The sequence below is a fragment of the Chelonia mydas genome, chromosome 3, assembly GCF_015237465.2.
Source record: "Chelonia mydas isolate rCheMyd1 chromosome 3, rCheMyd1.pri.v2, whole genome shotgun sequence".
NCBI lineage: Eukaryota > Metazoa > Chordata > Testudines > Cheloniidae > Chelonia > Chelonia mydas.
In genome coordinates, this window is record NC_057851.1 from 177,257,693 (window position 1) to 177,285,559 (window position 27,867).

Below are 27,867 nucleotides of genomic sequence, written 5' to 3' on the forward strand. Positions count from 1 at the left end.
CATTATTTACTTTTAAGAAGGACCAAAAGAACAATTCACGACTAGAAATATGTATGAGATGATATTGTATCTTCTTTATTAGGCACAGTCAATTTATATCACTCACAGTTTATTAGTGTGTTCAGAATGAAATGAGTATGTACAGAAGCAAAGTTAAATGGTTTAGTACAGATTATGACAATAAGGCACTTTTTTTTAAATGAGACTATTTATTGCTCCTCAGTACATATCGTATTTGAAGAAAATGCAACAACTGATAATAATGCTGAAGTCTTGTTAACTCAAGGGTCCTCTACCCATATAGTCTGGGTTGCACTGATAGCTTCAGACTAAAGGCAGACGAGATGCACTTCACCAGAAGGATCAGATGCAAAGGAGGGGTGGGGGGAAAGGTATAACTAAAACACATTCACATCTTTTAACAAAATAAACATACACAGATATTACAGTGAATTCAGACATTCACAACCTTATTTCTTTTAACATAAATCACTAAGAATTATGTATCTAACACTGTAAAAATCATTGCATTTTAACTCTTATCAAAAACAAAGGAGTTGAAGTTACATAAATATAGCTACTTGTTATTCCATTTACAGATCCAACACATTAGTTGTTAATTAAAGCTATTAATCTGATTATACTTTTTTAGTAAAAAGATAATATAAATCAGAAAAACAAACATAAGAATAGTGAACAGTTTAATTTGCATTTATTAGAAACAAAACTCATTTTCAATTTCATATATTCTATTCAACAAATGCAGTTTCATTTTAATTTTTTTAAATTGTAAAACATAGCAAGTTCAGTATCTCTTCACTGGAGGTTATGTAATATTTTGTAATAAAAAAAAAACAAAAAACCTCACTTACTCGAGTGAGGATTTACCACTCCGCATCTCCAATGGCTTTTGCGAACACATAGTCTTTACCCCCAAAGCACATTACTCCATCTTTCAAATAGAACTTCCATTTGTTCTTACTTCGATGAATCTGATAAAAAAAAAAAATGAGAATCAGTGCCCTCAAAAGTGTGTTACTAGAACATCTTCAGAAACTGACTGGTTTCTAAGAATTAAACAAAGCTGGTAGGGGGGTAGGGCTGAAGGATTGAGGTTAACCTTTGTTAGCACTGAATACATAAAAAACTGCTTCTCTGAGCAGAGCTCAGATATGGAGTACTGTGAAAGTCTGACATGCCAGAGAAAAGATTAAGAGATACATTTTCAGATATCGACACCTAGATTGCATGAGTATCCAGTAATGAAAATGAGCACCATGTATAGTTGTTCATTAGCCCGTTCGTTTATAAACCGACCTCCCAAGATGGATAGGTAAAAATAGTAAAAACTTTATGACCTTTTCATAAGCCGACCCTATATTTCAGGGGCTGGCAAACTTTGGCTCCCGGCCCGTCAGGATGAGCCGCTGGCAGGTCGGGACATTTTGTTTACCTGGAGCATTCACAGGCACGGAGCCCCTCAACTCCCAGTGGCCACTGAGGGGCTCCATGCCTGCAGACGCTCCAGGTAAACAAAATGACAATGTATTAGATATTCAATTCAATGATTTCATAGAGTTTAAAATCATCAAATTTTGGTGTACACCTGTTTAGGGATAGCTCAGTGGTTTGCATATTGGCCTGCTAAACCCAGGGTTGTGAGTTCAATCCTTGAAGGGGCCATTTAGGGTTTTGGGGCAAAAATTGGGGATTGGTCCTGCTTTGAGCAGGGCGTTGGACTAGATGACCTCCTGAGGTCCCTTCCAACCCTGATATTCTATGATTCTATACTAAGCTGACCCCCGTTCTTTGATGCATCACTTTTTTACCAAAAATATTCGGCTTATGAACGAGTATGTATTGTACTTGTGGGTGCAGCTAGCCATGTCTGTGTATTGCATTTTTGTATTTTGCATGCAGTACTGGACTTTGTAGGATAGTACAACAAGACCAAAATAATACTGCAACCAAAAATATGGCTAAAAAGCACAATGTTCCACACAAAGCAGGTACAAATGTATTCATAATTTTACACCTACACATATTTGGTTTCATACTGTAGACCTATAAAAAAAAGCTCTGTGCAATGCAAAATCTTTGTAGTTCATCTTGAAAGGCCCAGAATTAAATGGTTTTATAGATTTCTCAGATTTGCAGCTTGATTTGGTTTTCAAGCCCAGGAAACAAAGAGAATGCCTCCTGATTTTCTGGTAATGATATTTGTGATAAAAGTTTTTTTTTCTTCAAAGAGCTGGAACATGTTAGAATGACAGTCATCCCACTTCTATCCTCCCACTATGTTTAATAGCCCGAAAGATAATTAGTAACAGAATTACAAGATAATTATATTCTGCCTTTTGGCCAAAGAGACCATGGTTTCAATCACTCCTCCCTCCATTAGAAAAGTTTTCAGTAAAACTGGTCTGTTTGGGAAAAGTAACCAATATACCAGCTAGCCAACATATTATTTCATAGCATTAAAAAAACAAAAAAGCAATAAAGGCTCAGACTTTCATGCCAATCCATAGCTCTCAAATTCTAATCACATCTGTTATGAAATCCCTTCGCGGCAACTCTGGTGTCAAGCTCCATATCGATATAAATATATTTCAGACCAAATTTTCCATTCATCTATACAAAATCTTAATTTTAGAGAGGAATGTTTCAAAATTCCAGCACTTATAGTATTATTAAGTATCTTAGGGAGAAATATCATAGCATTACAATACAAATAATGTAGTTCAGATTCAGATGAGCTTTCTATATGCAAACTCTGACCACCTAAATTTTCCAGAAGTGACTAGTGATTTTGGTGCCCAACTTGTCACACCTTAAATGGCCTGATTTTCCAAGATCAAGTGCTCATCGCTTTCTAAATCTGAGATTCCTTTAAGGCATTTCAAGTTGGGCACCTAAAATCAGTAATCACTTTGGAAAATGTAGGCCTCTATTTCCAAAAGCCACATATTTGACAAAAATAAAATTTGTTGAGGCTGAAACTTTCCATGATTTCAAGATAAGATGTAATTCTAACAAAGTCTGGTTTTCCAGTTTGAGTTTCAGGTACACACAACCAAACAAGCAGCCACCTGAGTTCCAAAGGTTTTGTTTGACCTCTAATAGCTCAGAAAGAACTTTATTTTGAACAATAACACAGGACAGGCCATTTGTCTTCATTAAGAACTAATTGCTTTGCTTGTTTGAAAAGACGGATTTGTGGTAAACGTTTTTAAAATCCTTTTAGGAATATTTTACTACCAGATAAGGAAGCATACACTTCCCTTCTTCTTACTGCTCACTCAAAAGCCCCAATCCATACTTAGCTTTTCTCATGAGTAGTTTTATTGAAGTCACTGGGATTATTCATCTCACTAAATTTAAGGATGTGCATGTGTTTGCAGGATTGGGACCCATTACACTCTGATGCACTGCAGAATAGCAATCCCAAACCACAAAAAACAACGCAAGACCATCACCACACCACAAAGCAGAACATACAGGTAAGTTGTCAATGAAAACTTGTAATAACCAAGGACAAGTTAGGTCAGCAACAATCTGAACAAAAACCACAACAGTCCAAACAGCAGGTATGTAGCAGCTTGCCCTGAGTAGCTGCACACCCCCAAGGCTACACGTTCGCACACACGCATCCTTAAATAGGAATAGCAGCACTGAGTTCAGGGAGCAAGAAACAAAACAGGAACAGAAAGCAGGAAGACAACACACACACACACACTACTTTATTTTGCACTTTATGATGTTAGATTTGAAATCCTTCTCCTTTGACAGCCCTTGTAAGAAGTTTCTCCTTTTACAGGAAAACTGTAGATGAATTTCTACACAATAGTGCAAATAAGTTTACATTCTTTTGTTTTTTGTGTGCATTTCAACGAACAGATGATTAAATTATTTAAAATATTGATGAAAGAACTGATATTCTCCACACACCCATCCACAAAAATAATTCTTACTAAAATTACCGTTTAAACTTTCTGGAATATTTAAGGACAAAACAGGGCTATATACTGTACCTTGTCATACTGACAAACTATAACGTTATCTGTGTCAAACAAGTCTGGTGTGTCCTGCTCACTGACATCATCACCGGAATTTAAAGGGTCCTGGAGAGTAAAGGTCACCACATTTAAACACCATTACTTATTGTCTTTTTTTAAATTCTAATATACTTGACGTAACACAAGACATTATGCACAAGACATTTCTTCACACTGATATTCCCAAAAAAATGACTAAGATTTATAATTACAAGTAACACTCAAGGCTGACAAAGTTAACTCCACTTTCTCTCCCAGAAATTGGAATGCTAAACCAACTTCTATTTGTCAGGAGGCAGGACTCTCTGAAAGGTGATTCAAGGAGAAAAGTCATATAATACATATAGTTGTTCTGTGACTAAGCATTCCTCAGCTGTCCTCTGTCTCCTGGGAAACAGACAACCTGCAGCATGCACTGCCTGATTCCCCCTTCCAATCTTGTTTAGTGTTTTAGAAGCAATGGAAACCTCGGACTCATAGATTATAAGGCCAAAAGGGACCATTGTGATTATCCAGTGCAGTGGTTCTCAAACTTTTGTTCTGGTGACCCCTTTCACACAGCAAGCCTCTGAGTGCAACCCCCCTTATACATATATTAAAAAGTGTTTTTAATTTAACACCATTATAAATGCTGGAGGCAAAGCATGATTTGGGGTGGAGACTGACAGATTGTGACACCCCATGTAATAACCTCATAACCCCCTCAGGGGTCCCGACCCCCAGTTTGAGAACCCCATATCTAATGTGGCATCCTGTGTAACGCAGGCCATAGAACTTGGCTGAATTTGAATTTGAGCATTTTTTTTTAAACATCCAGTCTTGATCTAAGGATTTTGAGTGATGGAGAATCCACTACAGCCCTTGTTAAATTATTCCAATGATTAATTACCCTCACTGTTAATTCCTGTCTGAATTTGTCTAGATTTAATCTCCAGCCGTTGGATCTTGTTATAGCCTCGTATACTAGATCGAAAGGCTATTGTTTCCCACATAAGTACTTACAGACTGTGATCAAGTCATCCCTTAACCTTTTCTTGGTTAAACTAAACAGATTGAGCTCCAGGAGTCTATTACTATAAATATATGTTTTCCAATTCTTTAATAATTCTTGAGGCTCTTAGCTGAACCCCCTCCAATTTATCAATATACTACTTTAATTGTTGGTATCAGAATAGCATAGCAGTCGTATTAGTGCCAAAAAGAGTTAATATAAACTCTATATTCCTCCATTTATACATCCAAGGATCACATTAGCCCTTTTGGCCCCAGTGTTGCACTGGGAACTTATGTTCAGATGATTATTTACCATGACCCCAAAATATTTTCCCAGAGTCACTGCTTCCCAGGATAGAGGCCCAGGATGAAATCCTGACCCTACTTAAACCAATGGCAAAAGACCCTTTGATTTCAGTGAAGCCAAAATTTCACTTGTAGACTCAAATTTTGGTAATTAAAAGCATGTTAATTCATCCAATAAGCAACAGATATCAGAGCAACTCCTCCTATTTTTATGATCTGCCCAAGAAGCTCTCAAACCACCCCATATCTATTACATTCTGCTCTGAAAACACAGGTTAACCATGTATTCTGCCTCAATCTACCAGTGGATATTCTGGATCTAAACAACCAAACATGCAGATAGGCACATTACTCTGGCTTGCTTTAGAATGTTTAAACTAATTACCTCCTCAATTATGTCTATTTGGGGCTCTTCAGTATCACTGCTGCTGTTGGATTCAGCATTTGAAATACTGTCAACTTCTTCATCTTCCTCCTCTTCCTCCAACACTTTCAGATCCTCTGCATCAATAATACCAATATATTCATTCTCTTCCACATCTCTTGTACTTTCTATTTCCTCCTTAGGAAAAACATCATCAATTCCATCTAGCTGAATGATCCCTTCAATGTCTCTGCAGATATCCTTTTCTGTCCGTATGTCAGATTCCATCAGTACATTAGGTTCCATCTGACAGGAATAAGAAGGTTCAATGAGAGCTTGACAAGAGGCCCGATTTTTTACAACACCCATTCTTCTCTAGGAGATCTGTTGGGTACTAAAAGATTGAAAAACTTGTCACCTTATTTAGGTGTTTAAATGGGAGTAGAGCTCTTTTTAAAAAAAAAGTCTAGCCCCAATGATGAGTGCTCAGCACTTTTGAAAATTTGGTCTCATATACATTTTCCTGAAATGAACCCCATTTCAAATACTTGTTCAATAATATGAAATCCATTTTTCCAGGCATGATTTTTAAATACTGTCTCTAACATGCAAAGCACATTTCCCTTTAAAAAAAATAGATATTAGAACTGTTCAAAAATCAGAATTTCTGTTCTAAGGGAAATTCTGACATTTGGAAAAAAATAATTCTGATTCAGAATAAATAAAAGTAACAATGCCAAAAATTTCTTGCAAAATATAATTTCCAAAAATAATCTGGTCAGGTCAACTGAAATGTTTCATTTAGTTAAAATCTCATTGTTTTAATTTGATTTTTTCATATTTTATATAATTTTTAAATTAGGGTTTACTATATTTTAATATCTGATAAAATTTAAAAAGTTGTTAATTAAAGTCATTTTGAAATAAAAACATCAAAATGCTTTGTTTCAATTTTTTTCTAAATAAAGTTTTGTTAAAAACAAAACACTTCATGGAACATTTCCATTTCAACTAATTGAAAATTTTCTGACAGACAACTTTTCCATTAGAAAATACCATCTAGCGACAACAGATGTATATGTATAGGCAATTCCTTGGTACCAAAGCATCCAGTGCATCAAAAACATTGATGACGTTCAGGAACAAATACCTTAGGGCTTGTCTTCACGTACAGAGCTACAGCGGCGCAGCTGCATTGCTGAAGTGCGTTAGTAAAGATGCTACTATGCCAACAGGAGAGCTTCTTCCATCAGCGTAGTTAATCCACCTCCCTGAGAGGCCGTAGCTTATCCCATTGATATAGCGCTCTCTACACAGAGGGTCAGTATAACTGGGTCACTCAGTGGTGTGGAGAGATACCAATATAGGTCTATAGTGTCGATGTGGCCTTAAGTTTGGTCTACACCAGTGGCTCTCAAGCTTCCAGACTACTGTACCCCTTTCAGGAGTCTGATTTGTCTTGTGTACTCGCAAGTTTCAGCTCACTTAAAAACTACTTGTTTACAAAATCAGGCATAAAAATACAAAAAAGTGTCACAGCACACTATTACTGAAGAATTGCTTACTTTCTCATTTTTACCATATAATTATAAAATAAATCAACTGGAATATAAATATTGTACTTCCATTTCAGTGTATAGTATATAGAGGAGTATAAACAAGTCATCGTCTGTATGAAATTTTAGTTTGTACTGATTTCGCTAGTGCTTTTTATATAGCCTGTTGTAAAACTAGGCAAATATCTAGTATCCCCTGGAAGACTTCTGCGTACCCCCAGGGGTATGTGTACCTCTGGTTGAAAACCACTGGTCTACAATAGCAACTTACATCAGTAGAACTACATTGCTCAGAGAGGTGAAAAATCCATACCCCTGAGTGACGCAGTTATTACTGACCTACCCCCCAGTGTAGACAGAGCTACTGCCTTTCAGGGAGGTGGATTAACTACGCTGATAGGAGAAGGTCTCCTGTCAGCACAGTAGCATCTTCACTAAAGTGCTACAATGGTGCAGCTGTGCCCCTGGAACATTGTAAATGTAGACAAGTCATAGAATCATAGAAGATTAGGGTTAGAAGAGACCTCAGGAGGTCATCTAGTCCAACCCCCTGCTCATAGCAGGACCAACCCCAACTAAATCATCCCTGTCCTTTATTTATACCACAGTGGGCCAAATTCCACAGTGGTAGGTAGAAACTGACTACAATTGAAAGATTTAGGGCTTGATCTAATGCCAGTTAAGTCACTGGAAAGACTGCTATTGACTTCAATGTGTTTTGGATCAGGACCTCAAAGCACCGAGACAGAACAACTAAGTCATATATGCAACTCAGGGATATTTAATATAGTCTGAATAGGAAATTTTATTCAAGTCATTCAATCTATAAAACATAGGTATTGAAAAAGTCTACCATAACAAAAGCCCAGGAGTCAGGTTTACTATCTATTGCAATCTTAGCATGATTCTCACAAAATCTGGTGTTTTATTTAAAAAGTGGGGTGTTTTTTTTTTGTTTGTTTGTTTGTTTTTTTTTTTTTTTTTTTTTTACACAATACATTAGAATTTCACTTTTCACTTGAAAAGCAAAACAAAAAGTCCACGTTTTTATTGCTTATGGATGTGGAGAAAAGCTTGAAAATGTGACCTAAGCTCAAACAAAATATTGTACAACTGCTCATTCAGGGAGTACTGTCCATCCTGTGCCCTGAATAAGGCAGGGGTCCTCTAGAACTGTGGTCTCCAAAGTGGGGTGCGCAAGACTATTGATTGGGGGCGCAGCAGGAGAAGCGCTGCCGGAGGGAAAAAAGAAAGGGGGGCGGCCCCGAGTCCTCCGGCCCGTGGAGGAGCAGGGGCAGCCGCACAGCCAGCGGCCGGAAAGAAGCAGCATTTTCCCCTTCATGGCCGGCCGGAAAGAAGGGGTGCTTTGAAGGGGAAAGTGCCGCTTCTCTCCAGCCTCTGGCTGCGCGGCTGCCCCTGCTCCTCCTGAGTCCTCTGGCCCGTGCTCTCAGGGCCGCATTCCAAAAGGGGCTTTAGAGCTGCAGGCCAGGGCCCTGAAGCCCCTAAAGCCCCTGCGTTCCAGGTGGCCCTGGCTGCCGTGGGGGGGGGCAGCTCCCAGAATCGTGACCATGGGGTGGTGCTGCGCTGCACAGAGCCACCTGCACCAAACAGGAGCTGCCCCAGCCCTGAGCACCCTCCCACATCCTAACTCCCCCCCAGACCCTAACCCTAACCCCACCCTGAGCACCCGCTCTATCAAAGTGTTAAACCAAGATCTTCAAAAATAATAAAGCATATTCAATCACATTGCTCTCACTAAAAATATTATTATTAATTTTTTATAATGAGAGCAAAAAGGGTTTTAGTACTGTTAATAAAATAAATTTTTTTAAAAATATTGTTTATTTCATCTTTATTGCATCATTTTTTAATTTCTATTTTTTGTGTATGTTTTATCATTTACATAATATTAGTACAGTAGTACATGTATATAATTTATACATAAATAAATATACATATGTTGGGGGTGCATGCTCAAAAAATTTTTACTGATAGGGGTGCACGATCAAAAAAGTTTACAGACCACTGCTCTAGAAAAAGTAGTTTTTAATTACATGGTCACATATGCTCATAATGCATATGCACAAAGGGTTAGAATATACAACCTTCATTCTGGCTTTGGAGTCTTGACTTTGCACCCTTAATAATGTTCTTATAACAGTTTTTGTTTTTCTGTGTAATAATTATATGGGTTGTTTATTGAAGGGTTCTGCTGACATGAGCCATGAAACCCAAGCTTGAAGTTATGTCCATTCAGGTTGTGAACTCTTACAATAATGAAGCCTTCGGTGATACCAGAACTGGATTCCAAGGCCAAGATTTTAAGAAACAACTAGTAATTTTCACAGCCTAACATGAAACACCTTAACAGGAGCCTGATCTTCAGAGGACAGGTACTCTGCATTTTCTGAAAAATCAGGACCCTTAAATAGTGACAAGTTGGTCACTCAAAAATTGAGACATTAATCATTTTTGAAAACGCAGTTGCATAGGTCTTATAATCATTAGTACTAAATGACTCTAAGAGCTTAATAAGGGGGGCTCCAAGCCTTCAATCATCTAGAATCATTTAGGATGTCCCACAGAATTTAACACCGTAATAAAGATTAAAAACCCACACACTTCTAAGATACCACACTGAAATATTATTGCATTATTCTGTACTCCTGGGATCCTTCTTTTTGACCATTCTTCTAAACCTTCTAGACCTCATCAGTTTGTTTCCAAACCAGGTTCCATCTAGAGCTGGCTGAATAATGCAGAATGTGCTCCATTAGTCCTCGTTCATATTTTTAAATGAATTTACCTTGACCACATTTGTGCACTCTGAATATTTTAGTGGTTGGGGTTTTCCTGGCAACAGTTGTTGCCAAATGCAAATTTCAAATTTGCACACAGGAGCATTCTAACCAGGAAAGCCTCTGCTTTCATCTGATCAAGGAATAAAACCAACACCACATGGCTTACATGATCAAATCACAACTAAGCAGCTTGAATTTAAAATATTTGTAATAAATCCGTGGAGTACACAATTTAGACAGTTCAAACAAATAAATTCAAGAAAACCACAATCTGCTTGTGGACATTCCATAAATTATAAAAGAGGCTCACTCATGAAATCAATTATCTAATACAAATTATTTGCACAGGATTAGTTGAATAATGATTGTTTTTAATTGAGGGAAATACACTTTTAAATTTTCACTCACATCACAATATAATTTGTGGATTTTGAATGTGAGTACATAGGCTGACAGGAACTCCTCCTCATATGCTAGCCAAATTGTATTCAAAAGGCAATTTGCCCACCATGGCTTGGATCTGACCTATGATTTCAAGGTCACAATGATATGGCAGTTTTTAAAAAGGTCACTGGTATGAACATTCCCATTTAACCTAAATATTTCAGCAATGTTTTTGCATGAAAATCAGAAAGTAAAAATGAATAGGTCATTCGTGTTGTCCAAACGGAGTGAAGTGTAATGTATGCGATTTGCTTATAAGTTACATTCTTGAAGTTTTCCATTTTTAAAATGTAGAGTGCTGTTAGTAACAAACAGATTTGTTTTAATAGTGTCCCTTTAATATATTGATTCTTCAGATAAGTATCTACTTTCATCAGCTATTTTCACCAAGTTAAAGTCCACTACAAATTTTTAAACAATGAAGGTCCTACCTCTTCAGTGACAGAAATGCTGTCCTGCTCTTTTAGAAGGGTATTAGCATCCAAGCCATTGCCCAGAATAATCATCTCAATGATATCATCAGACACCTGTTGCTGTACTGAATCTTGAAGCTCTGTGGATAATTGGTCTTGCACACATTGAGTTAGGCTGAATGAACTGTTTGGTTCAGTGGTAGAATCCATTTCAGAGGATTTTGAAGTAAACACAGCTGTTTGAAGGTTGGTGTATTGGAATTTTTCTGTTGAGTTTGCCTGATGATTTAAAATTGTATTACTTGTAACTTGCTGTTGACTCCTAGTAGGTTGCTGTAATAGAGTAGCATTTGCAGAGTTTTCCAAGTGTTTTGTTTCCACTCCCCTCTGTTGCAGTACAGTGGGCTGCTGGAGTGGGGCTTCCTGGGTTTGTAGTCTTTCAGCAGTTGCCTGAACAGAAGACGCATTCACCTGTGCAACAGTGGCAATACTGGCCTGCAGTACTGAAGGCTGCCCAAGCTGCTGAAATATTTGCTGAATAGGATGCTGCAGAATACTGGTACCTCCTGGGGCCTGTGTAACCATAACAGGCATATTTACCTTATAGAGGTGCCCTATAGAGAGAAGTATTAACAGTGGATTATTAAATCTACCTGTTGGGAGTTAAGCTGATGCTGACCTACTGTTATCAGTGTTAGAATTCAGATGCCAGAACTGCCTATTCCCAACTTAATTCAGTTATACTGTTTACATTGCCCTTAAAACAGTATGAAATCACCATACAGAACAACCATCAAAAGGCTCCTATTTTGCAGCAGCACAAGGGCAGGGGGCAATGTTCCCTCTAATTTTTTCCATCTATGTGCGGAATAAATTTCGTTATGTGCACCAAGGTATGTGTGGATGTGCACCACCAGTAGAAACAAAAAACCTAGATGTAATATATATTTTTAAAAAGTTACCATAGGGGAAATTATGCCAGACTGGACAATTTAGGCATTTTAGAACTCAGTTCTCAAATAATTAAATTTAAGTGTAAGAGAAATGAAAATTATGAAGTGCATAGACCAGTCAAAACATTAAAATAACACACTTTGAAAGAACAACATTATAGAGAATATATGTGCTTTGCAGGAAGTACCAACAATAATACAAGTATGAGTTGGGAGGTGAGTGTGTGAGAGAGCACATGCTTCTGTGTGAGTGACAAAGACACAAACACAGGGACAGTATGTGTGTGAGAGAGACACACACACAGACAGTGTGTGTGTGCTGGGGAAAGTCATGTGCTGTCTCTTTAAGACGCTCACTGAAAGCTCTCCTGCTCTGTTCTGAGCCCTGTTGTCTCCCCTCCCCCGCTCTGCAGAAATGGAGTGGAGAGGAGGGGGGGCGGAGGAGGGGGAGGGAGAGAGACAGATTATGAGCTGGCTAAATCTCAAAAAGTGCACTGTCTCTTTAAGAAGCTAACAAATTTATTTGAGCATAAACTTTCGTGAGCTACAGCTCACTTCATCGGATGCATTCAGTGGAAAATACAGCTTATGCTCAAATAAATTTGTTAGTCTCTAAGGTGCCACAAGTACTACTTTTCTTTTTGTGAATACAGACTAACATGGCTGCTACTTTGAAACCTGTCTTTAAGAAGGGCACTCAGTCTCCTAGCAGCTCCAAGTCCTCCTGAGCCAAGCTATCCCCTCTGCCCTGCTCTGTAGAGATGGGGTACAGGGGTGGGGGACACCCTGACATCAGCACCCTCCGCCCACCCGCGCACCCTGCCCCGCTCTGCACAGCCAGCAGGAGGGTACCGAGAGCAGCTGCGGGATGGAGCAACATGTGGGGAGGGGCACCTGAACACAGCTGCTGGCTGTGCGCGCCCTGCTAATTGGCTGGGCAGCATCTGAATATCTCCTGCGAGGCCGCCCAAGCGCACAGTTTACAGGGAACACAGCTGGAGGCTTCAAGCTAATCAAACACATGCTATTTAGAGAGTAAGGCTTGGTCTACACAAGGAATTTACATCAGCATAGCCATCTCTCAGGGATGTGAAAAATCTGCACCCCAAAAGATATAGCTATACCAGCCTAACACCTGATGTAGACAGTACTAGGTAGACAGAAGAATTCTTCCATCAACCTAGCTACCACCTCTCAGGGAGGTGGATTACTATGCTGAGGGGAGAAGCCCTCCCATCAGCATAAGTAGTGTCTACATTAAAGTGCAAAAGCAGTGCAGCTGCGTCACTAGCATTTTATATTTAGACATAGCCTGAGGCAGGAGACAGAACCACCACCACTTCCAGCTGTGTTTGGAAAGAGTGCTCTGCTAAGAATCTCAGCACCTGGGCTTAGAGGCTGAACTACCAATATATTTTTCCTTACTGGTGGGCTCTTTAGTAAGTTTTCCAAAGGGCTGAAGTGGTAAAATGTATGGGTATCATCAAAGTCAGTAGATAGGACTCAATACACATAGGTAGATCTGATGGAGGAAGAGAAAAGTGGTTACACCCACTGGTGTAGCTGGACTTATATTTGGGGAGACAGCTCCAGTCAGGCCAATGGGGCTGCAAGGCCGGGGGGGGAGGGAGCAAATTCCATGCCTGCCCAAGAGTTGCAGTTTGGGGGGACAGTGCCCCTCCTCCCCCCGCAAACTACACCCATGGTTACACCACTGAGGGTTGCCTTCCCCTCAAAGTGCTCTGGTGAGTGCAAGGAGAGGGTTAATTTCTCCACACAGTCTTCTAGGCTATACTATTTAACCCTGTCAGAAAGAAAAGGGTGGGGACTGGGGATGGAGGAAATTGATCAAACAAAGCAGTTAAGGAAAATCCACGCTGACAAGGCAGAATCTGTCTTGACCTACTGGAGACTGAATAGACTACTTGGCTTTCACATCTCCCTCAATCAGGAGGAGGACATGCCCACATCTGGGCTGACACAGGAGAACCTACAGCAGGAGCAGTATAACAAGGAGAATGGCATCACCTGGGAATGATGTTAAATAACATTGCAGGGGTGCACTATTACATGCTGCAGATTTAACAGAGACCCTGTAACTGGTCAATAGCAGTCACTTTATAAGCAGCTACAGGTTCATAAAGAGTAAAAGACCAGAGGATAATTTGTTTTATCCACCTATGCTTTACTCTGGCATCCAGTTTACACCCCATGCACTTCTGATAGTCTTTTGAGATCTGTACACAGTTATAGCCCATAAAGTCAGTTTGCTAGCTTGCTATATTGCATAATGTGTTTCCTTCGTTGGTTTGATTGATTATATTATTTGCTTGGGTTTTGTTTATGCTGAATTCCTGTATATGTTATTCATAATAGTTGGCTGTAATGCAAGGAACCTACAGGCCTGTATCCTGTGTGATTAGCAAGAGCAAGTTAGTATGAGTGTTTGTAACCTTTGGCATAGATAAATGGCCTACTGGTTACCCCTTTTGACTTTGGGGAACTGAATGGGGAACCAAACAAAGAACTGAATATGTTTACCATAGATCTGGAACAGACTGGTAACCGCAAGGTACACCGCAGAACAAGGAAGTAATAAGTTAGGCCAAGGGTAATGGTTTCGGGGATGAGATAATCAATATTAATATGTATGAATATATGTCATAATATGTTACTCTATGTTAGGGGGCTTATTCCTTCACCCACTTACTTCCCTGGTCCTTTTCGCATGAACAGGGAGCAAACAGTACCAAAGTCCAAAGGTGCAAACAATTTGATGTTTATTGGGGTGAACTTCCAGCAAGCATGATTCCAGTTTCCTTCCTTAGTGTCCCCCTTCCCAGCTCTGACACCACAGAACCTTACCTGTGGCCCTGTTCCCATTCCTGCCCTTAGCTAAACATGATTCCAATTTCCCCACCCCCATTCCCATTTCCCCCACCGACCCACACACCCACCCACTTCCTGATTGACTGCAGACTATAGAGTAAAACTTGAGTTCTGCTTAGCTATACCTTAACTATGATACCTTATCTATGATTCTATGATATCTTAACCAATCATTTTACTGAAATTTAACTAACCAATCCTAACATATTGTAACATGATTATTTAACCAATTATATCCCACCACCTTAATTAGTTTACACCCAGCAAAATTAATTATACAGCAGACAGAAACAATCACAGAACCAGACAGAGATTATACAGACAAACAATGGGGAAATGGGGACTACAGTGATAGAACAATACAGAAGTGAGGATTTCACATCCCAGCTATTGATAAGTGAGTTCTTGCCAGACAGGATGCTATCAAACTAAGTTTCCTTTTACATTTTCTAGGCACTTCCCTTTCTCTGGAGGCGATAGGCATTATCAGGACAGGATTGTATTCCTAACAGCCCAACAGCACCTTATTTCAATGTGACTAGTTTGGAACGTGAGGATGTGACCGGTCGCTTCCCAGCTTATGGCTGCCTCTGTTGCTTAGCCAGAGATCTCAACCTAAGAACAGGGTCTCAGACTGTCACAGTGAAAAAAGGCCTTATACAGTCAGACAGTGATTTTGATTCTCTCTTTTATACCTCCAGAACTAGCCAAGTGATAAGAATACACCTAAATTCTTAGAGTATAGGCCTTTACAGACAGGCCTGAATATCTATATCCTAACACTCTATAGGGTAAGTGTACCCAAAGATTTATCTCGGTGAGGAAATAAGATTTGGGCATGGTTGGGCCTTGATTAAGGGAGTGCCAGGACCCTATAAAAGGGCAAACAACCAAGCAGGAGGGTCGCTCTTTCCTGTCTTCTATAAAGCTATCAGCTCAGCTTTGCAATATAGCTTAGCTACTCAACACTCAAACCTAATCCCTACCAACTTGGGAAGCCTGGACCATCAAATTCATCGGGCATGCCAGAGATGAGGCTGGTCTTCTGTCTCCACCACCAGGTCTTCAGGGAAGGATGTGAGTATGCTAGTTTAAGTAGTCTTTTAGAATAGAGATGTTACCACCAGGGGTCACAGAATTGTATTACTTCTTTGTGACTCTGTGTTTTATATGGTTTATTATTCTTTCATTCATTTTAATAAAGATCTTAACAATTTGGTATTGTCCTCAGTGTAAGTGTACTTGCCATACAACCCGAGGGTCCTCTCACAACGTCAAACTCCGTGTTCTCACCCTGTAGCCTGAATTGGGAAAAGAACCTAAATATCATCTGGTCAGATCATTGGCGAGCCATAATAAACTAGCCCATAAATTCAGGTCAACACAGTCTACGTACTATAACTGGTGTTTGAGTTCAGCTTTTCTTAATCTTACCAGATGCAGTCTGTAGCGTTACTCCAGCAGGTACATGGATAGGATAAGCAATACCCGAAGGGAGAGTCAAAGTTGCACCGGTTCGTGAAGCATCCTAGACACACAGCAGATTTACTAGGGAAATTAAGTTGCATTCTGTGCTCTATCCTTTGAGGCCCTAGCAGTCACACTTAGCAAAACGAAGCTCAAGAAATCTAAGTTACATGATCATCCCTACTGAAAAATGGTTTTGACCCTTAGGCTACAGCAAGGTGAGCAGTGTTTTGTAAGGAAGTGCTTAATGAAGTGTCCTATTTACATGCTCCCTGCCCAATATGCCCCTTCCATTTCCAGCTCCTATTTCTTCTCTAGGGAAAACTCCGCCTTGCAGCCCCTCACTCTGCACCTCAAGCACCAGTATGCTACGTTCCCCCCATAATATCCAGCCTCCTGCATTTCTATATTAGCAGTACGAGGCAGCCCTACCACCACCCAAATAAATCAACTTGTCCCCCCACCACAATGCACATCCACAAAGCCCTTTACTAGAGCAGTTGAGCCTGTTTCCAGGGCTCCCTGCTTCACAGGGTGTCACTCCACCAACACACCTAACTTCTTAAAATGGCAAGCATCCCTTCCACTAATTTTCAACAGTTGCTCTAATAGCAGAGCAGCCAGGAACACCCATCTCCCCTTTACTCCTCTGGCAATGGTGGTTGCCCTGAAGCGGTCTCTGCAGACAGCTAGATTGGAAAGATTTTAATCACAACCATAAGGACTAAATTTTATGGGTTTTTTTTTAATCTTTAAATGAACACTTAGATTCTGTGGATGTTGAATGCACACACCCAGCAACGACTCCTCCCTCTTGTCTACTGTACATCATGTAAGGCACAAAATAAATGATCAAAAGTACTATTAGGCACTGAAAATTACCCACGTGCTGTCTAGAGCAGGGGTGGGCAAATTTTTTTGGCCCATGGGCCACAGCTGGGTGGGGAAACTGCATGCAGAGCCATGAATGTAGGCCTGGGGCAGAGGGTGCGGAGAGGGGGGCTGGTGCAGGAAAGGTCTCAGGGCAAGGGATTGGGGCGCAGGAGGGGGTGCGGGGTGTACGAGGGGGCTCAGGGCAGGGGGTTGGGGTGCAGGAGGGAATGCGGGAGAGGGCTCAGGGCAGGGGGTTGGGGTGCAGGAGGGGTGCGGCAGGGGGCTCAGACCAAGGGGTTGGGGTGCGGGCTCCGGCCCGGCGCTGCTTACCTTCAGTGGCTCTGGGGTGGCGGCGGCCAATTGGAGCTGCAGGGGGCGGTGCCTGCAGGTGAGGGCAGCGCACAGAGACCTCTGCCCCCCCGGGGCAGCAGGGACCTGGTGCCGGCCGCCTCGGGAGCGGCGCGGGGCCAGGGCAGGCAGGGAGCCCGCTTTAGCCCCATGGGGAGTGCCAATCCCGTGGGCCGGATCCAAAGCCCTGATGGGCTGGATCCTGCCCACCCCGATCTAGAGCATGTAGATACTAAAATATTTCACTTCCGCCTCCCATTAAGTCCTTTAACACATGCAAAGAGCCTTAACTTTTTCATTTAGAGTGTTAAATATTGTCAAGTTAGACATAAAATAGCATTAAAATTACATACCAGGTCTGCTGTTGTGAATTGTTGAATACCTCTGCCAGTAGGGATGACTAAAGAAGCTACACAGAAACAATAAGATACACTGAAATAGGCACACCAAAGAATAAGCATTCAATTTCATACACATTGTAGCTTCTTGCCCCATCACTTGCCCCATAACCTCAGCCGTGCAGAACACAATGCCATCCACAGCCTCAGAAACAACTCTGACATCATAATCAAAAAGGCTGACAAAGGAGGTGCTCTCGTCATCATGAATAGGTCGGACTATGAACAAGACGCTGCTAGGCAGCTCTCCAACACCACTTTCTACAAGCCATTACCCTCTGATCCCACTGAGGGTTACCAAAAGAAACTATACCATTTGCTCAAGAAACTCCTTGAAAAAGAACAAGAACAAATCCGCACAGACACACCCCTGGAACCAGTGGTGAGCTGGAGCCGGTTCGCAAGAACCCGTTGTTAAATTTAGAAGCCCTTTTAGAACTGGTTGTTCCGCAAGGGACAACCGGTTCTAAAAGGGCTTCCAAATTTAACCGGCCAAAAGTGGCGCCTTAGGCGCCAACTCCAAAAGGTGCTCCAGCCCTGGAGCACCCAAGGGGAAAATTTGGTGGGTGCAGAGCACCCACTGGCAGCTCCCCGCCCCACCCCCGGCCCCAGCTCACCTCACCTCCGCTCCGCCTCCTCCTCTGAACACGCCGCCCCACTCTGCTTCTGCGTCCCCCAAGGCTTCCCGCGAATCAGCTGTTCACGTGGGAAGCCGGGGCAGGCTGAGAAACAAGCAGCGGCTTTCCGCTCAGGCCCAGGGAGGCGGTGGTGAGCTTGGGGGGGGGGGGGGGGAGCGAGGAGGGCTGCCCGCGCCGCAGCAGGTAACCCGGGGCGGGGGGGCGGCGCGCAGGGGAACCGCTCCCCACCCCAGCTCAACTCCGCCTCCCTCGGCCTGAGTGGGAAACCGCGGCCTGCTTCTCAGTCCTCCCCGGCTTCCCACCAACAGCTGATTCGCGGGAAGCCGGGGGGGGCGGGGTTGGGGGGGACGGAGAAGCAGAGCAGGGCGGTGCGTTCAGGGGAGGAGGTGGAGGCGGAGCGGAGGTGAGCTGGGGCCGGGCGGGGAGCTGCCAGTGGGTGCTCTGCACCCACCAAATTTTCCCCGTGGGTGCTCCAGGTACTCCCCACCTCGCTCCCCCAGCTGGTGCCTCTGGCTCTTAGGAGTGAGGTGGGCAACCACTACAGTGGCCCATGAGACCCTCCTGCCCGGTACTGGGCGCAGTCAGGGGACAGGGGTGGATGGGGCAGGGGTCCTGGGGGAGGTGTCAAGGAACGTGGGGGGGTTGGATGGGGCAGGAGTCCCAGGGGGCGGGGGTGGGCAACGACCCCCTCGTGGGGTGAGGAGGGAACCCATTGTTAAGATTTTGGCAGCTCCTCACTGCCCGGAACCCCGCCCTGGGGTATTCTATCTGGTACCCAAGATCCATAAACCTGGAAATCCTGGACACCCCATCATCTCAGGCATTGGCACCCTGACAGCAGGATTGTCTGGCTATGTAGACTCCCTCTTCAGGCCCTACGCTACCTGCATTCCCAGCTACCTTCGAGACACCACTGACTTCCTGAGGAAACTACAATCCATCAGTGATCTTCCTGAAAACACCATCCTGGCCACTATGGACGTAGAAGCCCTCTACACCAACATTCCACACAAAGATGGACTACAAGCCATCAGGAACAGTATCCCCGATAATGTCACGGCAAACCTGGTGGCTGAACTTTGTGACTTTGTCCTCACCCATAACTATTTCACATATGGGGACAATGTATACCTTCAAATCAGAGGCACTGCTATGGGTACCCGCATGGCCCCACAGTATGCCAACGTTTTTATGGCTGACTTAGAACAACGCTTCCTCAGCTCTCGTCCCCTAATGCCCCTACTCTACTTGCGCTACATTGAGGACATCTTCATCATCTGGACCCATGGAAAAGAAGCCCTTGAGGAATTCCACCATGATTTCAACAATTTCCATCCCACCATCAACCTCAGCCTGGACCAGTCCACACAAGAGATCCACTTCCTGGATACTACGGTGCTAATAAGCGATGGTCACATAAACACCACCCTATACCGGAAACCTACTGACCGCTATTCCTACCTACATGCCTCCAGCTTTCACCCTGACCACACCACACGATCCATTGTCTTCACCCAAGCTCTGCGATACAACCGCATTTGCTCCAACCCCTCAGACAGAGGAAAACACCTACAAGATCTCTATCAAGCATTCTTACAACTACAATACCCACCTGCTGAAGTGAAGAAACAGATTGACAGAGCCCGAAGAGTACCCAGAAGTCACCTACCACAGGACAGGCCCAACAAAGAAAATAACGGAACGCCACTAGCCATCACCTTCAACCCCCAACTAAAACCTCTCCAGCACATCATCAAGGATCTACAACCTATCCTGAAGGATGACCCATCACTCTCACAGATCTTGGGAGACAGGCCAGTCCTTGCTTACAGACAGCCCCCCAACCTGAAGCAAATACTCACCAGCAACCACACAACAGAACCATTAACCCAGGAACCTACCCTTGCAACAAATCCCACTGCCAACTGTGTCCACATATCTATTAAGGGGACACCATCATAGGGCCTAATCACATCAGCCACACTATCAGAGGCTTGTTCACCTGCACATCTACCAATGTGATATATGCCATCATGTGCCAGCAATGCCCCTCTGCCATGTACATTGGCCAAACTGGACAGTCTCTACGTAAAAGAATAAATGGACACAAATGAGACATCAAGAATTATAACATTCAAAAAACCAGTCGGAGAACACTTCAATCTCTTTGGTCACTCGATTACAGACCTAAAAGTTGCAATTCTTCAACAAAAAACTTCAAAAACAGACTCCAACGAGAGACTGCAGAATTGGAATTAATTTGCAAACTGGATACAATTAACTTAGGCTTGAATAAAGACTGGGAGTGGATGGGTCATTATACAAAGTAAAACTATTTCCCCATGTTTATTTCCCCCCCACACCTGCCACTGTTCCTCAGACTTTCTTGTAAACTGCTGGAAATGGCCCACCTTGATTATCACTACAAAAGGTTATTCCCCCCCGCCCCCCGCTCTCCTGCTGGTAATAGCTCACCTTAAGTTATCACTCTCGTTACAGTGTGTATGGTAACACTCATTGTTTCATGTTCTCTATGTATGTAAATCTCCCCACTGTATTTTCCACTGAATGCATCCAATGAAGTGGGCTGTAGCTCACGAAAGCTTATGCTCAAATAAATTGGTTAGTCTCTAAGGTGCCACAAGTACTTCTTTTCTTTTTGCGAATACAGACTAATACGGCTGCTACTCTGAAAATTGTAGCTTCTGTCAACATAAACTACATTGAAGACAGACAGATTACTTTATATCTGGTGTTAGAGTGATAAATATGTTTTAAGTGAACAATCCTGAACACTGCTGAATACATTTACCATTATTTAATATTTCAGCAAGTCTTTGTTATACTTTGGAAATTTATAAATCTAGAATATTTATAAGTACTGTTATTCACAAGACCTCGCTGAGTTAAGCAGACTGAAGAGTTAAAATAAAAGGGTTTTTTTTGAGTTGCACTGTAGGAATTAAGTTTGGCATTTCTATTTATTATACCACCATTTTAACCTGACTGAATAAACATATCGAATGTACTGCATTGTCAACACTAGAAAAAATAGTAAGCAATTTTCTGCACTGGTGCAGCTCCAGTGGTGCTAGCAGCTGAAGCAGGATGGGATTTTTAAGAGCACACAGCATTGGTTTATCTGCTCCCATTATAGTCAATGGTAAAACACTGACTATAAAAGGAACAGAATTAGACCACTGCAGACCACTTTTGAAAATCCTACTCAAAGCATAAACAGAGTCCATACATTTTTACAGTTGTGTTACCTTTAATGGAGCCTGTTCTACCCTAGGTATTTCCCACCTCTACAGGAAAAGTTAGAAGACAATGCTTCCAATAGTGAGTGAATCTAGAAGTCGATCCCCTTGGGCCACGTTAAATAAATAATGCCTCTGTACTTTGCATATATAAATTGATACATTTATAAATAGGATTGTATGATGAAGTTGCCTGCAACTCATTGGGGACAGAACTCAATGTCCAGGAGTACTATATCCCTATATATTTATTATTACATCTACAAACATTAATAAAACATTAAGATTACACGATCAAACACTCAAAAAATTAGGAAATACCAGAATCAAAGTTGCCCATTCAACCTTTAAATTGGTCACTTGTGCGTATACATGATGATACAATCTTGACTTACAAGTTCACATACTATTTTTTCCACTGGATCCCTGCCTCTACTGTCAATACTCTCTCACAGTAGGGGACCCCTCAGTTGCTGATCTAGGCAGCTTTAAGTACTCTTGGAACCACCAGAATGGCGCAAAAGGACTTAAAGGACTAAGATCTGGTCCTAAAACAAAGTACTAGAGCTGTTGATTAATTGCAGTTAACTCACGCGATTAACTCAAAAAATTAACCGCAATTAAAAAAATTAATCATGATTAACTGCAGTTTTAATCGCACTGTTAAACAATAGAATACCAATTGAAATGTATTAAATATTTTGGATTTTTTTCTACATTTTCATATATATTATATTCTGTGTTATAACAAATCAAAGTGTATATTATTTTTATTACAAATATTTGCACTGTAAAATGATAAACAAAAGAAATAGTATACTCACCTCATACAAGTACTGTAATGCAATCTCTTTATCGTGAAAGTGCAACTTACAAACGTAGATTCTTGTTACATACGTGCAATCAAAAAAAAAAAGTAAAACTTCAGAGCCTACAAGTCCACTCAGTCCTACTTCTTGTTCAGCCAATTACTAAGACAAACAAGTATGTTTACATTTACTGGAGATAATGCTGCCCACTTCTTATCTATGTCACCAGAGGGTGAGAACAGGCATTTGCATGGCACTTTTGTAGGCAGCATTGCAAGGTATTTATGTGCCAGATACACTAAACATTCATATTCTCCTTCATGCTTCGGCCACCATTCCAGAGGACATGCTTTCATGCTGATGACGCTTGTTAAAAAAATGTGTTAATTAAATTTGTGACTGAACTCCTTGGGGCAGAATTGTATGTCCCCTGCTCTGTTATATGCATTCTGCCATATAGTTCATGTTATAGCAGTCTCGGATGATGACCCAGCACATGTTCATTTTAAGAACACTTTCACTGCAGATTTCACAAAACGCAAGAAGGTACCAATGTGATATTTCTAAAGATAGCTATAGCACTCGACCCAAGATTTAAGAATCTGAAGTGCCTTCCAAAATCTGATATGGTCTAGATGTAGAGCATGCTTTCAGAAGTCTTACACTCCAGTGCGGAAACTACAGAACCCGAAACACCAAAAAAGAAAATCAAGCTTGTGCTGGTGACATCTGACTCAGATAATGAAAATGAACGTGTCAGTCCGCACTGCTTTGGATTCTTATCAAGCAGAACCCGTCATCCGCAAGGACACATGTCCCCTGGAATGGTGGTTGAAGCATGAAAGGACATATGGCTCTTTAGTGCATCTGGCACGTAAATATCTTGCGATTCCGGTTATAACAGTGCCATGAGAATGCCTGTTCTGGCTATCAGGTGACATTATAAACAAGAACCAGGCAGTATTATTTCCTGCAAATGTAATCAAACTTGTTTGTCTGAGCGATTAGCTTAAGAAGAAGTAGGACTGAGTGGACTTGTAGGCTCTAAAATTTTACATTTGTTATTTTTGAATGCAGTTTTTTTGTGCATAATTCTATATTTGTAAGTTCAACTTTCATGATAAAGCAATTGCACTACAGTACTTGTATTATGTGAATTGAAAAATACCATTTCTGTTTGTTGGGTTTTTTTACAGTGCAAATATTTGTAATCAAAAATAAATATAAAGTGAGCACTGTACACTATGTATTCTGTGTTGTAATTGAAATAAGTATATTTGAAAATGTAGAAAACATACAAAAATATTTAAATCAAATGATTTCATAGTAGCAGCCATGTTAGTCTGTATTCGCAAAAAGAAAAGGAGTACTTGTGGCACCTTAGAGACTAACAAAGTGGTATTCTATTATTGTTTAATCATGCAATTAATTTTTTTAATCGCTTGACAGCCCTACAAAGTATCTCTTTTTAGTTTGAATTATTCAACACTGGAAGAATCTATTAAAAAACAAAAACTGAATTAGAATTATTCCACTTTTTTTTTTTTAACCTACAAATTTTAGTGTTTTACTTCTGGCTTAGAGAACAGAGGCTACATTTCTGATCTCATGTGCATCAGTGCAAATCTGAAGTAGCTCTACTGAACTCAAGTATCTGGATTTACATTAGTGTGCCAGAACAGGATTTGTCCCTTAGTGGGCCAAATTCTGCTTCTCTGTCACTCTAGATCTACACCAAAGTAAAAGAGAACAGAATTTGGCCTATCACGCACAATTCAAATGAAGAGGTTATTGAAACATTGAACTATTGTTAAATTGCAACTGTTGGCCTCTCACAAATAATATCCAACCTGTTGATGTCTGCAGTGTGCGATGTAAGTTGTGTGGCAACTGCAAGGTGAACTGGGGTGAATAGTGGCTATGTTTGAAGAAGCCTTCTGTCGCTTTAGACTGAGTCACCTTAGCTTCCCAAACCTGCGAAAAAGATGTTAATAAGAAACAATTATTAAGTTGCCAAAATCAGTTTTCATCCATGAATATATTTAAAGTTTTCAGGCACTTTAACTATTCAGGATAATCCTGAAAACTGAATGGTTGAATCTAAGAAATCATTTAACAGCAGAATGTTAAGAATAATTACCAGGTTTGGACTCCAGGGAGTCCAATTCATGTTTCTGAAGATATGTGTATCTCCCATTGATTTTGATGGAAGGTAGCCTGTATCCTATGGGGCCTTACAAAAATAAAGACAGATAGAAGAAGATATCCCAAGAAAAAGATTGTTTCTTTTATTTATCATTATCCAACAAACCTGCTTCAAGTCTTTCAAGACCTGTTCCTCCACACCTTCTTCTGCAAAGAGTTCCCAGACACCTTCAATCACATCTTCAATAATAGATCTGTAGAGTTTAGGCTGAATAAAACACAATTCAGAGAATTGAAAACACAGGCTGACATTTGCTATAGCTCCAAATGAAGTACAGACTCTCTAACTAGAGGCAGGATTTGTAAGATGGCTCTGTGAGCCATATTATAAAATGAACAGATCCAGGGGACAGTATCATTTGTGGCTGAAGATTTTGGCCAATGCAACTGCTGCGATAACTACATAGGCCAAATCACTTATGGCACTGTAGAATTAAAAACTAACAGTAAAATACCAAAGGAAAAATTAGGATTTTGGCCTGAATTTTAGATGTATTTTAGTTTATAGTTATTTTTAGATCAACACCCAGTAAGAGTCCTAAAATCATTAGGACAACAATTCCAACATATTCTCAAACTAGCATGCTCTATTTCAGGCTAGCATCTGCTGTGTAAGACCATTAAAGTAGCACTGGCTAAAGTGACACAAAGAAGCTCTAGGAAGAAACTAACAATATAAGGAAGAAAATAAAACACACACTTTCTAGTTTGGCTAGTTTCTAGGACATAAGCAGCTTCAGTTGTGAGCTGAATACAGAGAGTGGAGACTGTTGCTTCATGGTTGATTGTAATAGCTATTTTGCTGCTAATTCATGTTATAACAATACAGTTATCAATCCATAGTTCCAGATTACAAGAAAACTGTAATGTGACATTTTCAAAAGTTGCAATAAAAATAGGAAGAAAAACCCAGTGTAATCTGAAGGTAATTACACTGAAGTCAATGGACTTGATCAGTTTAAGTCATCAGAATCAGACCTGGAGAAGATTTTTTGCCCCTCTGCTCAGTCCAATAGTTTCTCTTTTAGGTCACAATCCTACAGCCAGATCCCTAAGTTTAGACGGAGAACAGGGCTTTGTGCAGGGTGAAGGGTTCACCTATATGGATCTGATTGCAAGGTCATGGCCCTCAATTGCTAAAAGCTGTTTTAGTCAGAAAACTGATTACTACAAAGTGTGCCATGTGTGGACATTAGGCTAGAACCTGAACCTTTAGCCAACCTTTGAAGTGTTAGGATTCTAAATCTTCAAAGTTTATTTTTAACATTAAGATTTTTTTTTTAAAAGCAAACCTACTATCTGTAAAATTAGGATGCTTGAAATAAGATGATTTTCAAGTGAAACATATTTGAGGGCATGAAGCTGTTATGAAGTAACTAATGACTTCTAGCAGAAAAGCAATCAGCCCAAGTGTACAATTGTCTCACAACAACAACAACATACATAGCCATGTGGGAGGGGGCAGGGGGGCAGCAGAGGCAGGTGACATTAAAGATCTTGGAAAAATTCCACAGCACATTTCAACAGATCAGCTATAGAAAAAAATAAAATAAAATCAGTTCTTGCACAATTATAGTCAAGAACCTCAAATGGCCTTCCCCTGCCAATTCAGTAGACATCCTGAGATTAAATTATTGTAAAATAAATATTTTGCTTTCAAATGACCTAATTCTCAAAGGAAACTGACCAAGTTACATTTTATTATGCAAAGTCTTACAAAAAGTTAAAAACCTTATTCTGATATATGTTACAAACAGGATTCTAAGTGGTAACCTCACAGTTCCAAAACTAAATACTGTACTTACAACATGATCACAATTATCATAGAGCGTGTATATTAGCATGCTCCATTCTTATCTCACACATACAACTGTCACACCATGAGGTCAGATAGATCAATAACTGTCATGTCTTGAAATGAGTTTTTAGCTTTCCTGTAAAAAACATGCAGTGTTGGGGAAGTGATGAAGTGGGGGTGCACGTAACAAAATAAAAAGGAGCATGGAAATGATCAAGGCCTCAATCCTAAAAACTTTAAATCTCCATGACTTCAATGGGAGTACTCACATCTTAAAGTTAAAGTGAGGCAAAAGTTATTTCTGATAGCACCCACTATGTGCTAGATGCTTTCCAAACACTCAGGAAGGATGTTCCTGTGGGGGGCTCAGAAAGGAAGCTCAAAACCGTAAGTTTGAGTGAAGGATTCAGATTTCTCCCTAGCACCAGCTAACTAATTTCAGGAAAATAATATATATTTATCCAAAGTAGGTCATGTTTACTTGAAAACTATATAATAACTCTCAACAGCACACCGTTAATGCTTTTACTAAGTCACATACAAAACAGTTTTTAGAAAGAAAGCTTCAGGGCTTTCAAACTAAACTCTAGTCTCCAGATTATATTTTAAAAGTCCGTTTCTAATTTCGGCAACAAGAACAACAAATTGAGGCAGTCACTAAATTAAAACGCAGTCTGATAGACCTTTGCTTGATTGCACAAACCACTTCGGTGTTTTGTTAATAACTGAAGGTCTTTAATGCTATCACACGGGAGGAGAAGCAGTATCTGGCGCCCAGTTCTTGGTAATTCAGGTCGCAAAGGCGCGCTCTACGCACAGCGCTCCGTGGTTGCTGTCTCCGCCGAGCTGCTGTAGGGCAGGAGCTTGCAGCGTCTCAGCATGGCCTCGGCGGCACAGACCAAACACTGAACGTTTCCCACTTTCGTCTGTGCACCAAGTGGACCCCGCTCGCATCTAGGTGGTGGGGCCTCAATCCCTCTGCCCCTCTGGGCAGGGCCCTGGGCGCCCGGCCTGTCACAGGGCAGAGGGAAAAGGCACCTGGGACGTTCCTGTAAAGCCCTAATATTACACTGCGGGCAGACCTGGGCAAGCGGCTCCTTTTTCTCCTCCGGCCCCGTTTCCCTCCTGCCCCTCGGCGGGAGACCACCCTGGTCCCGGCCCTTACCACGGGGTTTGCATGAGCCATAGCTGCGCCGGCAAGCGACACGCCCCCCGCCGCCAGAAAAGCGCTGGGACCACACGGCTCAGCGTGTAACGTCCTGTGCAGCTGCTCGCTGCCGCCCCCTGCTGGGTTCCC

The 27,867-nt window shown here is 41.3% G+C and overlaps 1 protein-coding gene across 1 annotated transcript; it reads right to left on the bottom strand.

Annotated features, from left to right (window-relative positions):
- Positions 1–51: 51 nt before the first annotated feature.
- GTF2A1L (general transcription factor IIA subunit 1 like) lies at positions 52–27,867 on the bottom strand. The gene is made up of 9 exons (XM_007064893.4): positions 27,736–27,867; positions 24,879–24,980; positions 24,418–24,541; positions 17,816–17,871; positions 16,209–16,302; positions 10,951–11,546; positions 5,740–6,024; positions 4,032–4,121; positions 52–992 (listed from the first exon to the last, which is right to left on the bottom strand). The coding sequence occupies exons 1-9, from the start codon at positions 27,754–27,756 to the stop codon at positions 885–887; spliced, it is 1,476 nt and encodes a 491-aa protein (XP_007064955.2). The 5' UTR covers positions 27,757–27,867; the 3' UTR covers positions 52–884.

What these genes read in the sequence shown, in the direction of transcription:
- GTF2A1L (XM_007064893.4), bottom strand. Translation starts at nt 27,756, where the DNA reads ATGGCTCATGCAAACCCCGTG. An exon ending in CACACTGCAGACATCAACAG is followed by an intron (nt 17,872 to 24,417) that starts GTTGGATATTAT and finishes GTTTCTGTGTAG; the next exon opens with CTTCTTTAGTCATCCCTACT. An exon ending in AAATAGACATAATTGAGGAG is followed by an intron (nt 4,122 to 5,739) that starts GTAATTAGTTTA and finishes TTTACTCTCCAG; the next exon opens with GACCCTTTAAATTCCGGTGA.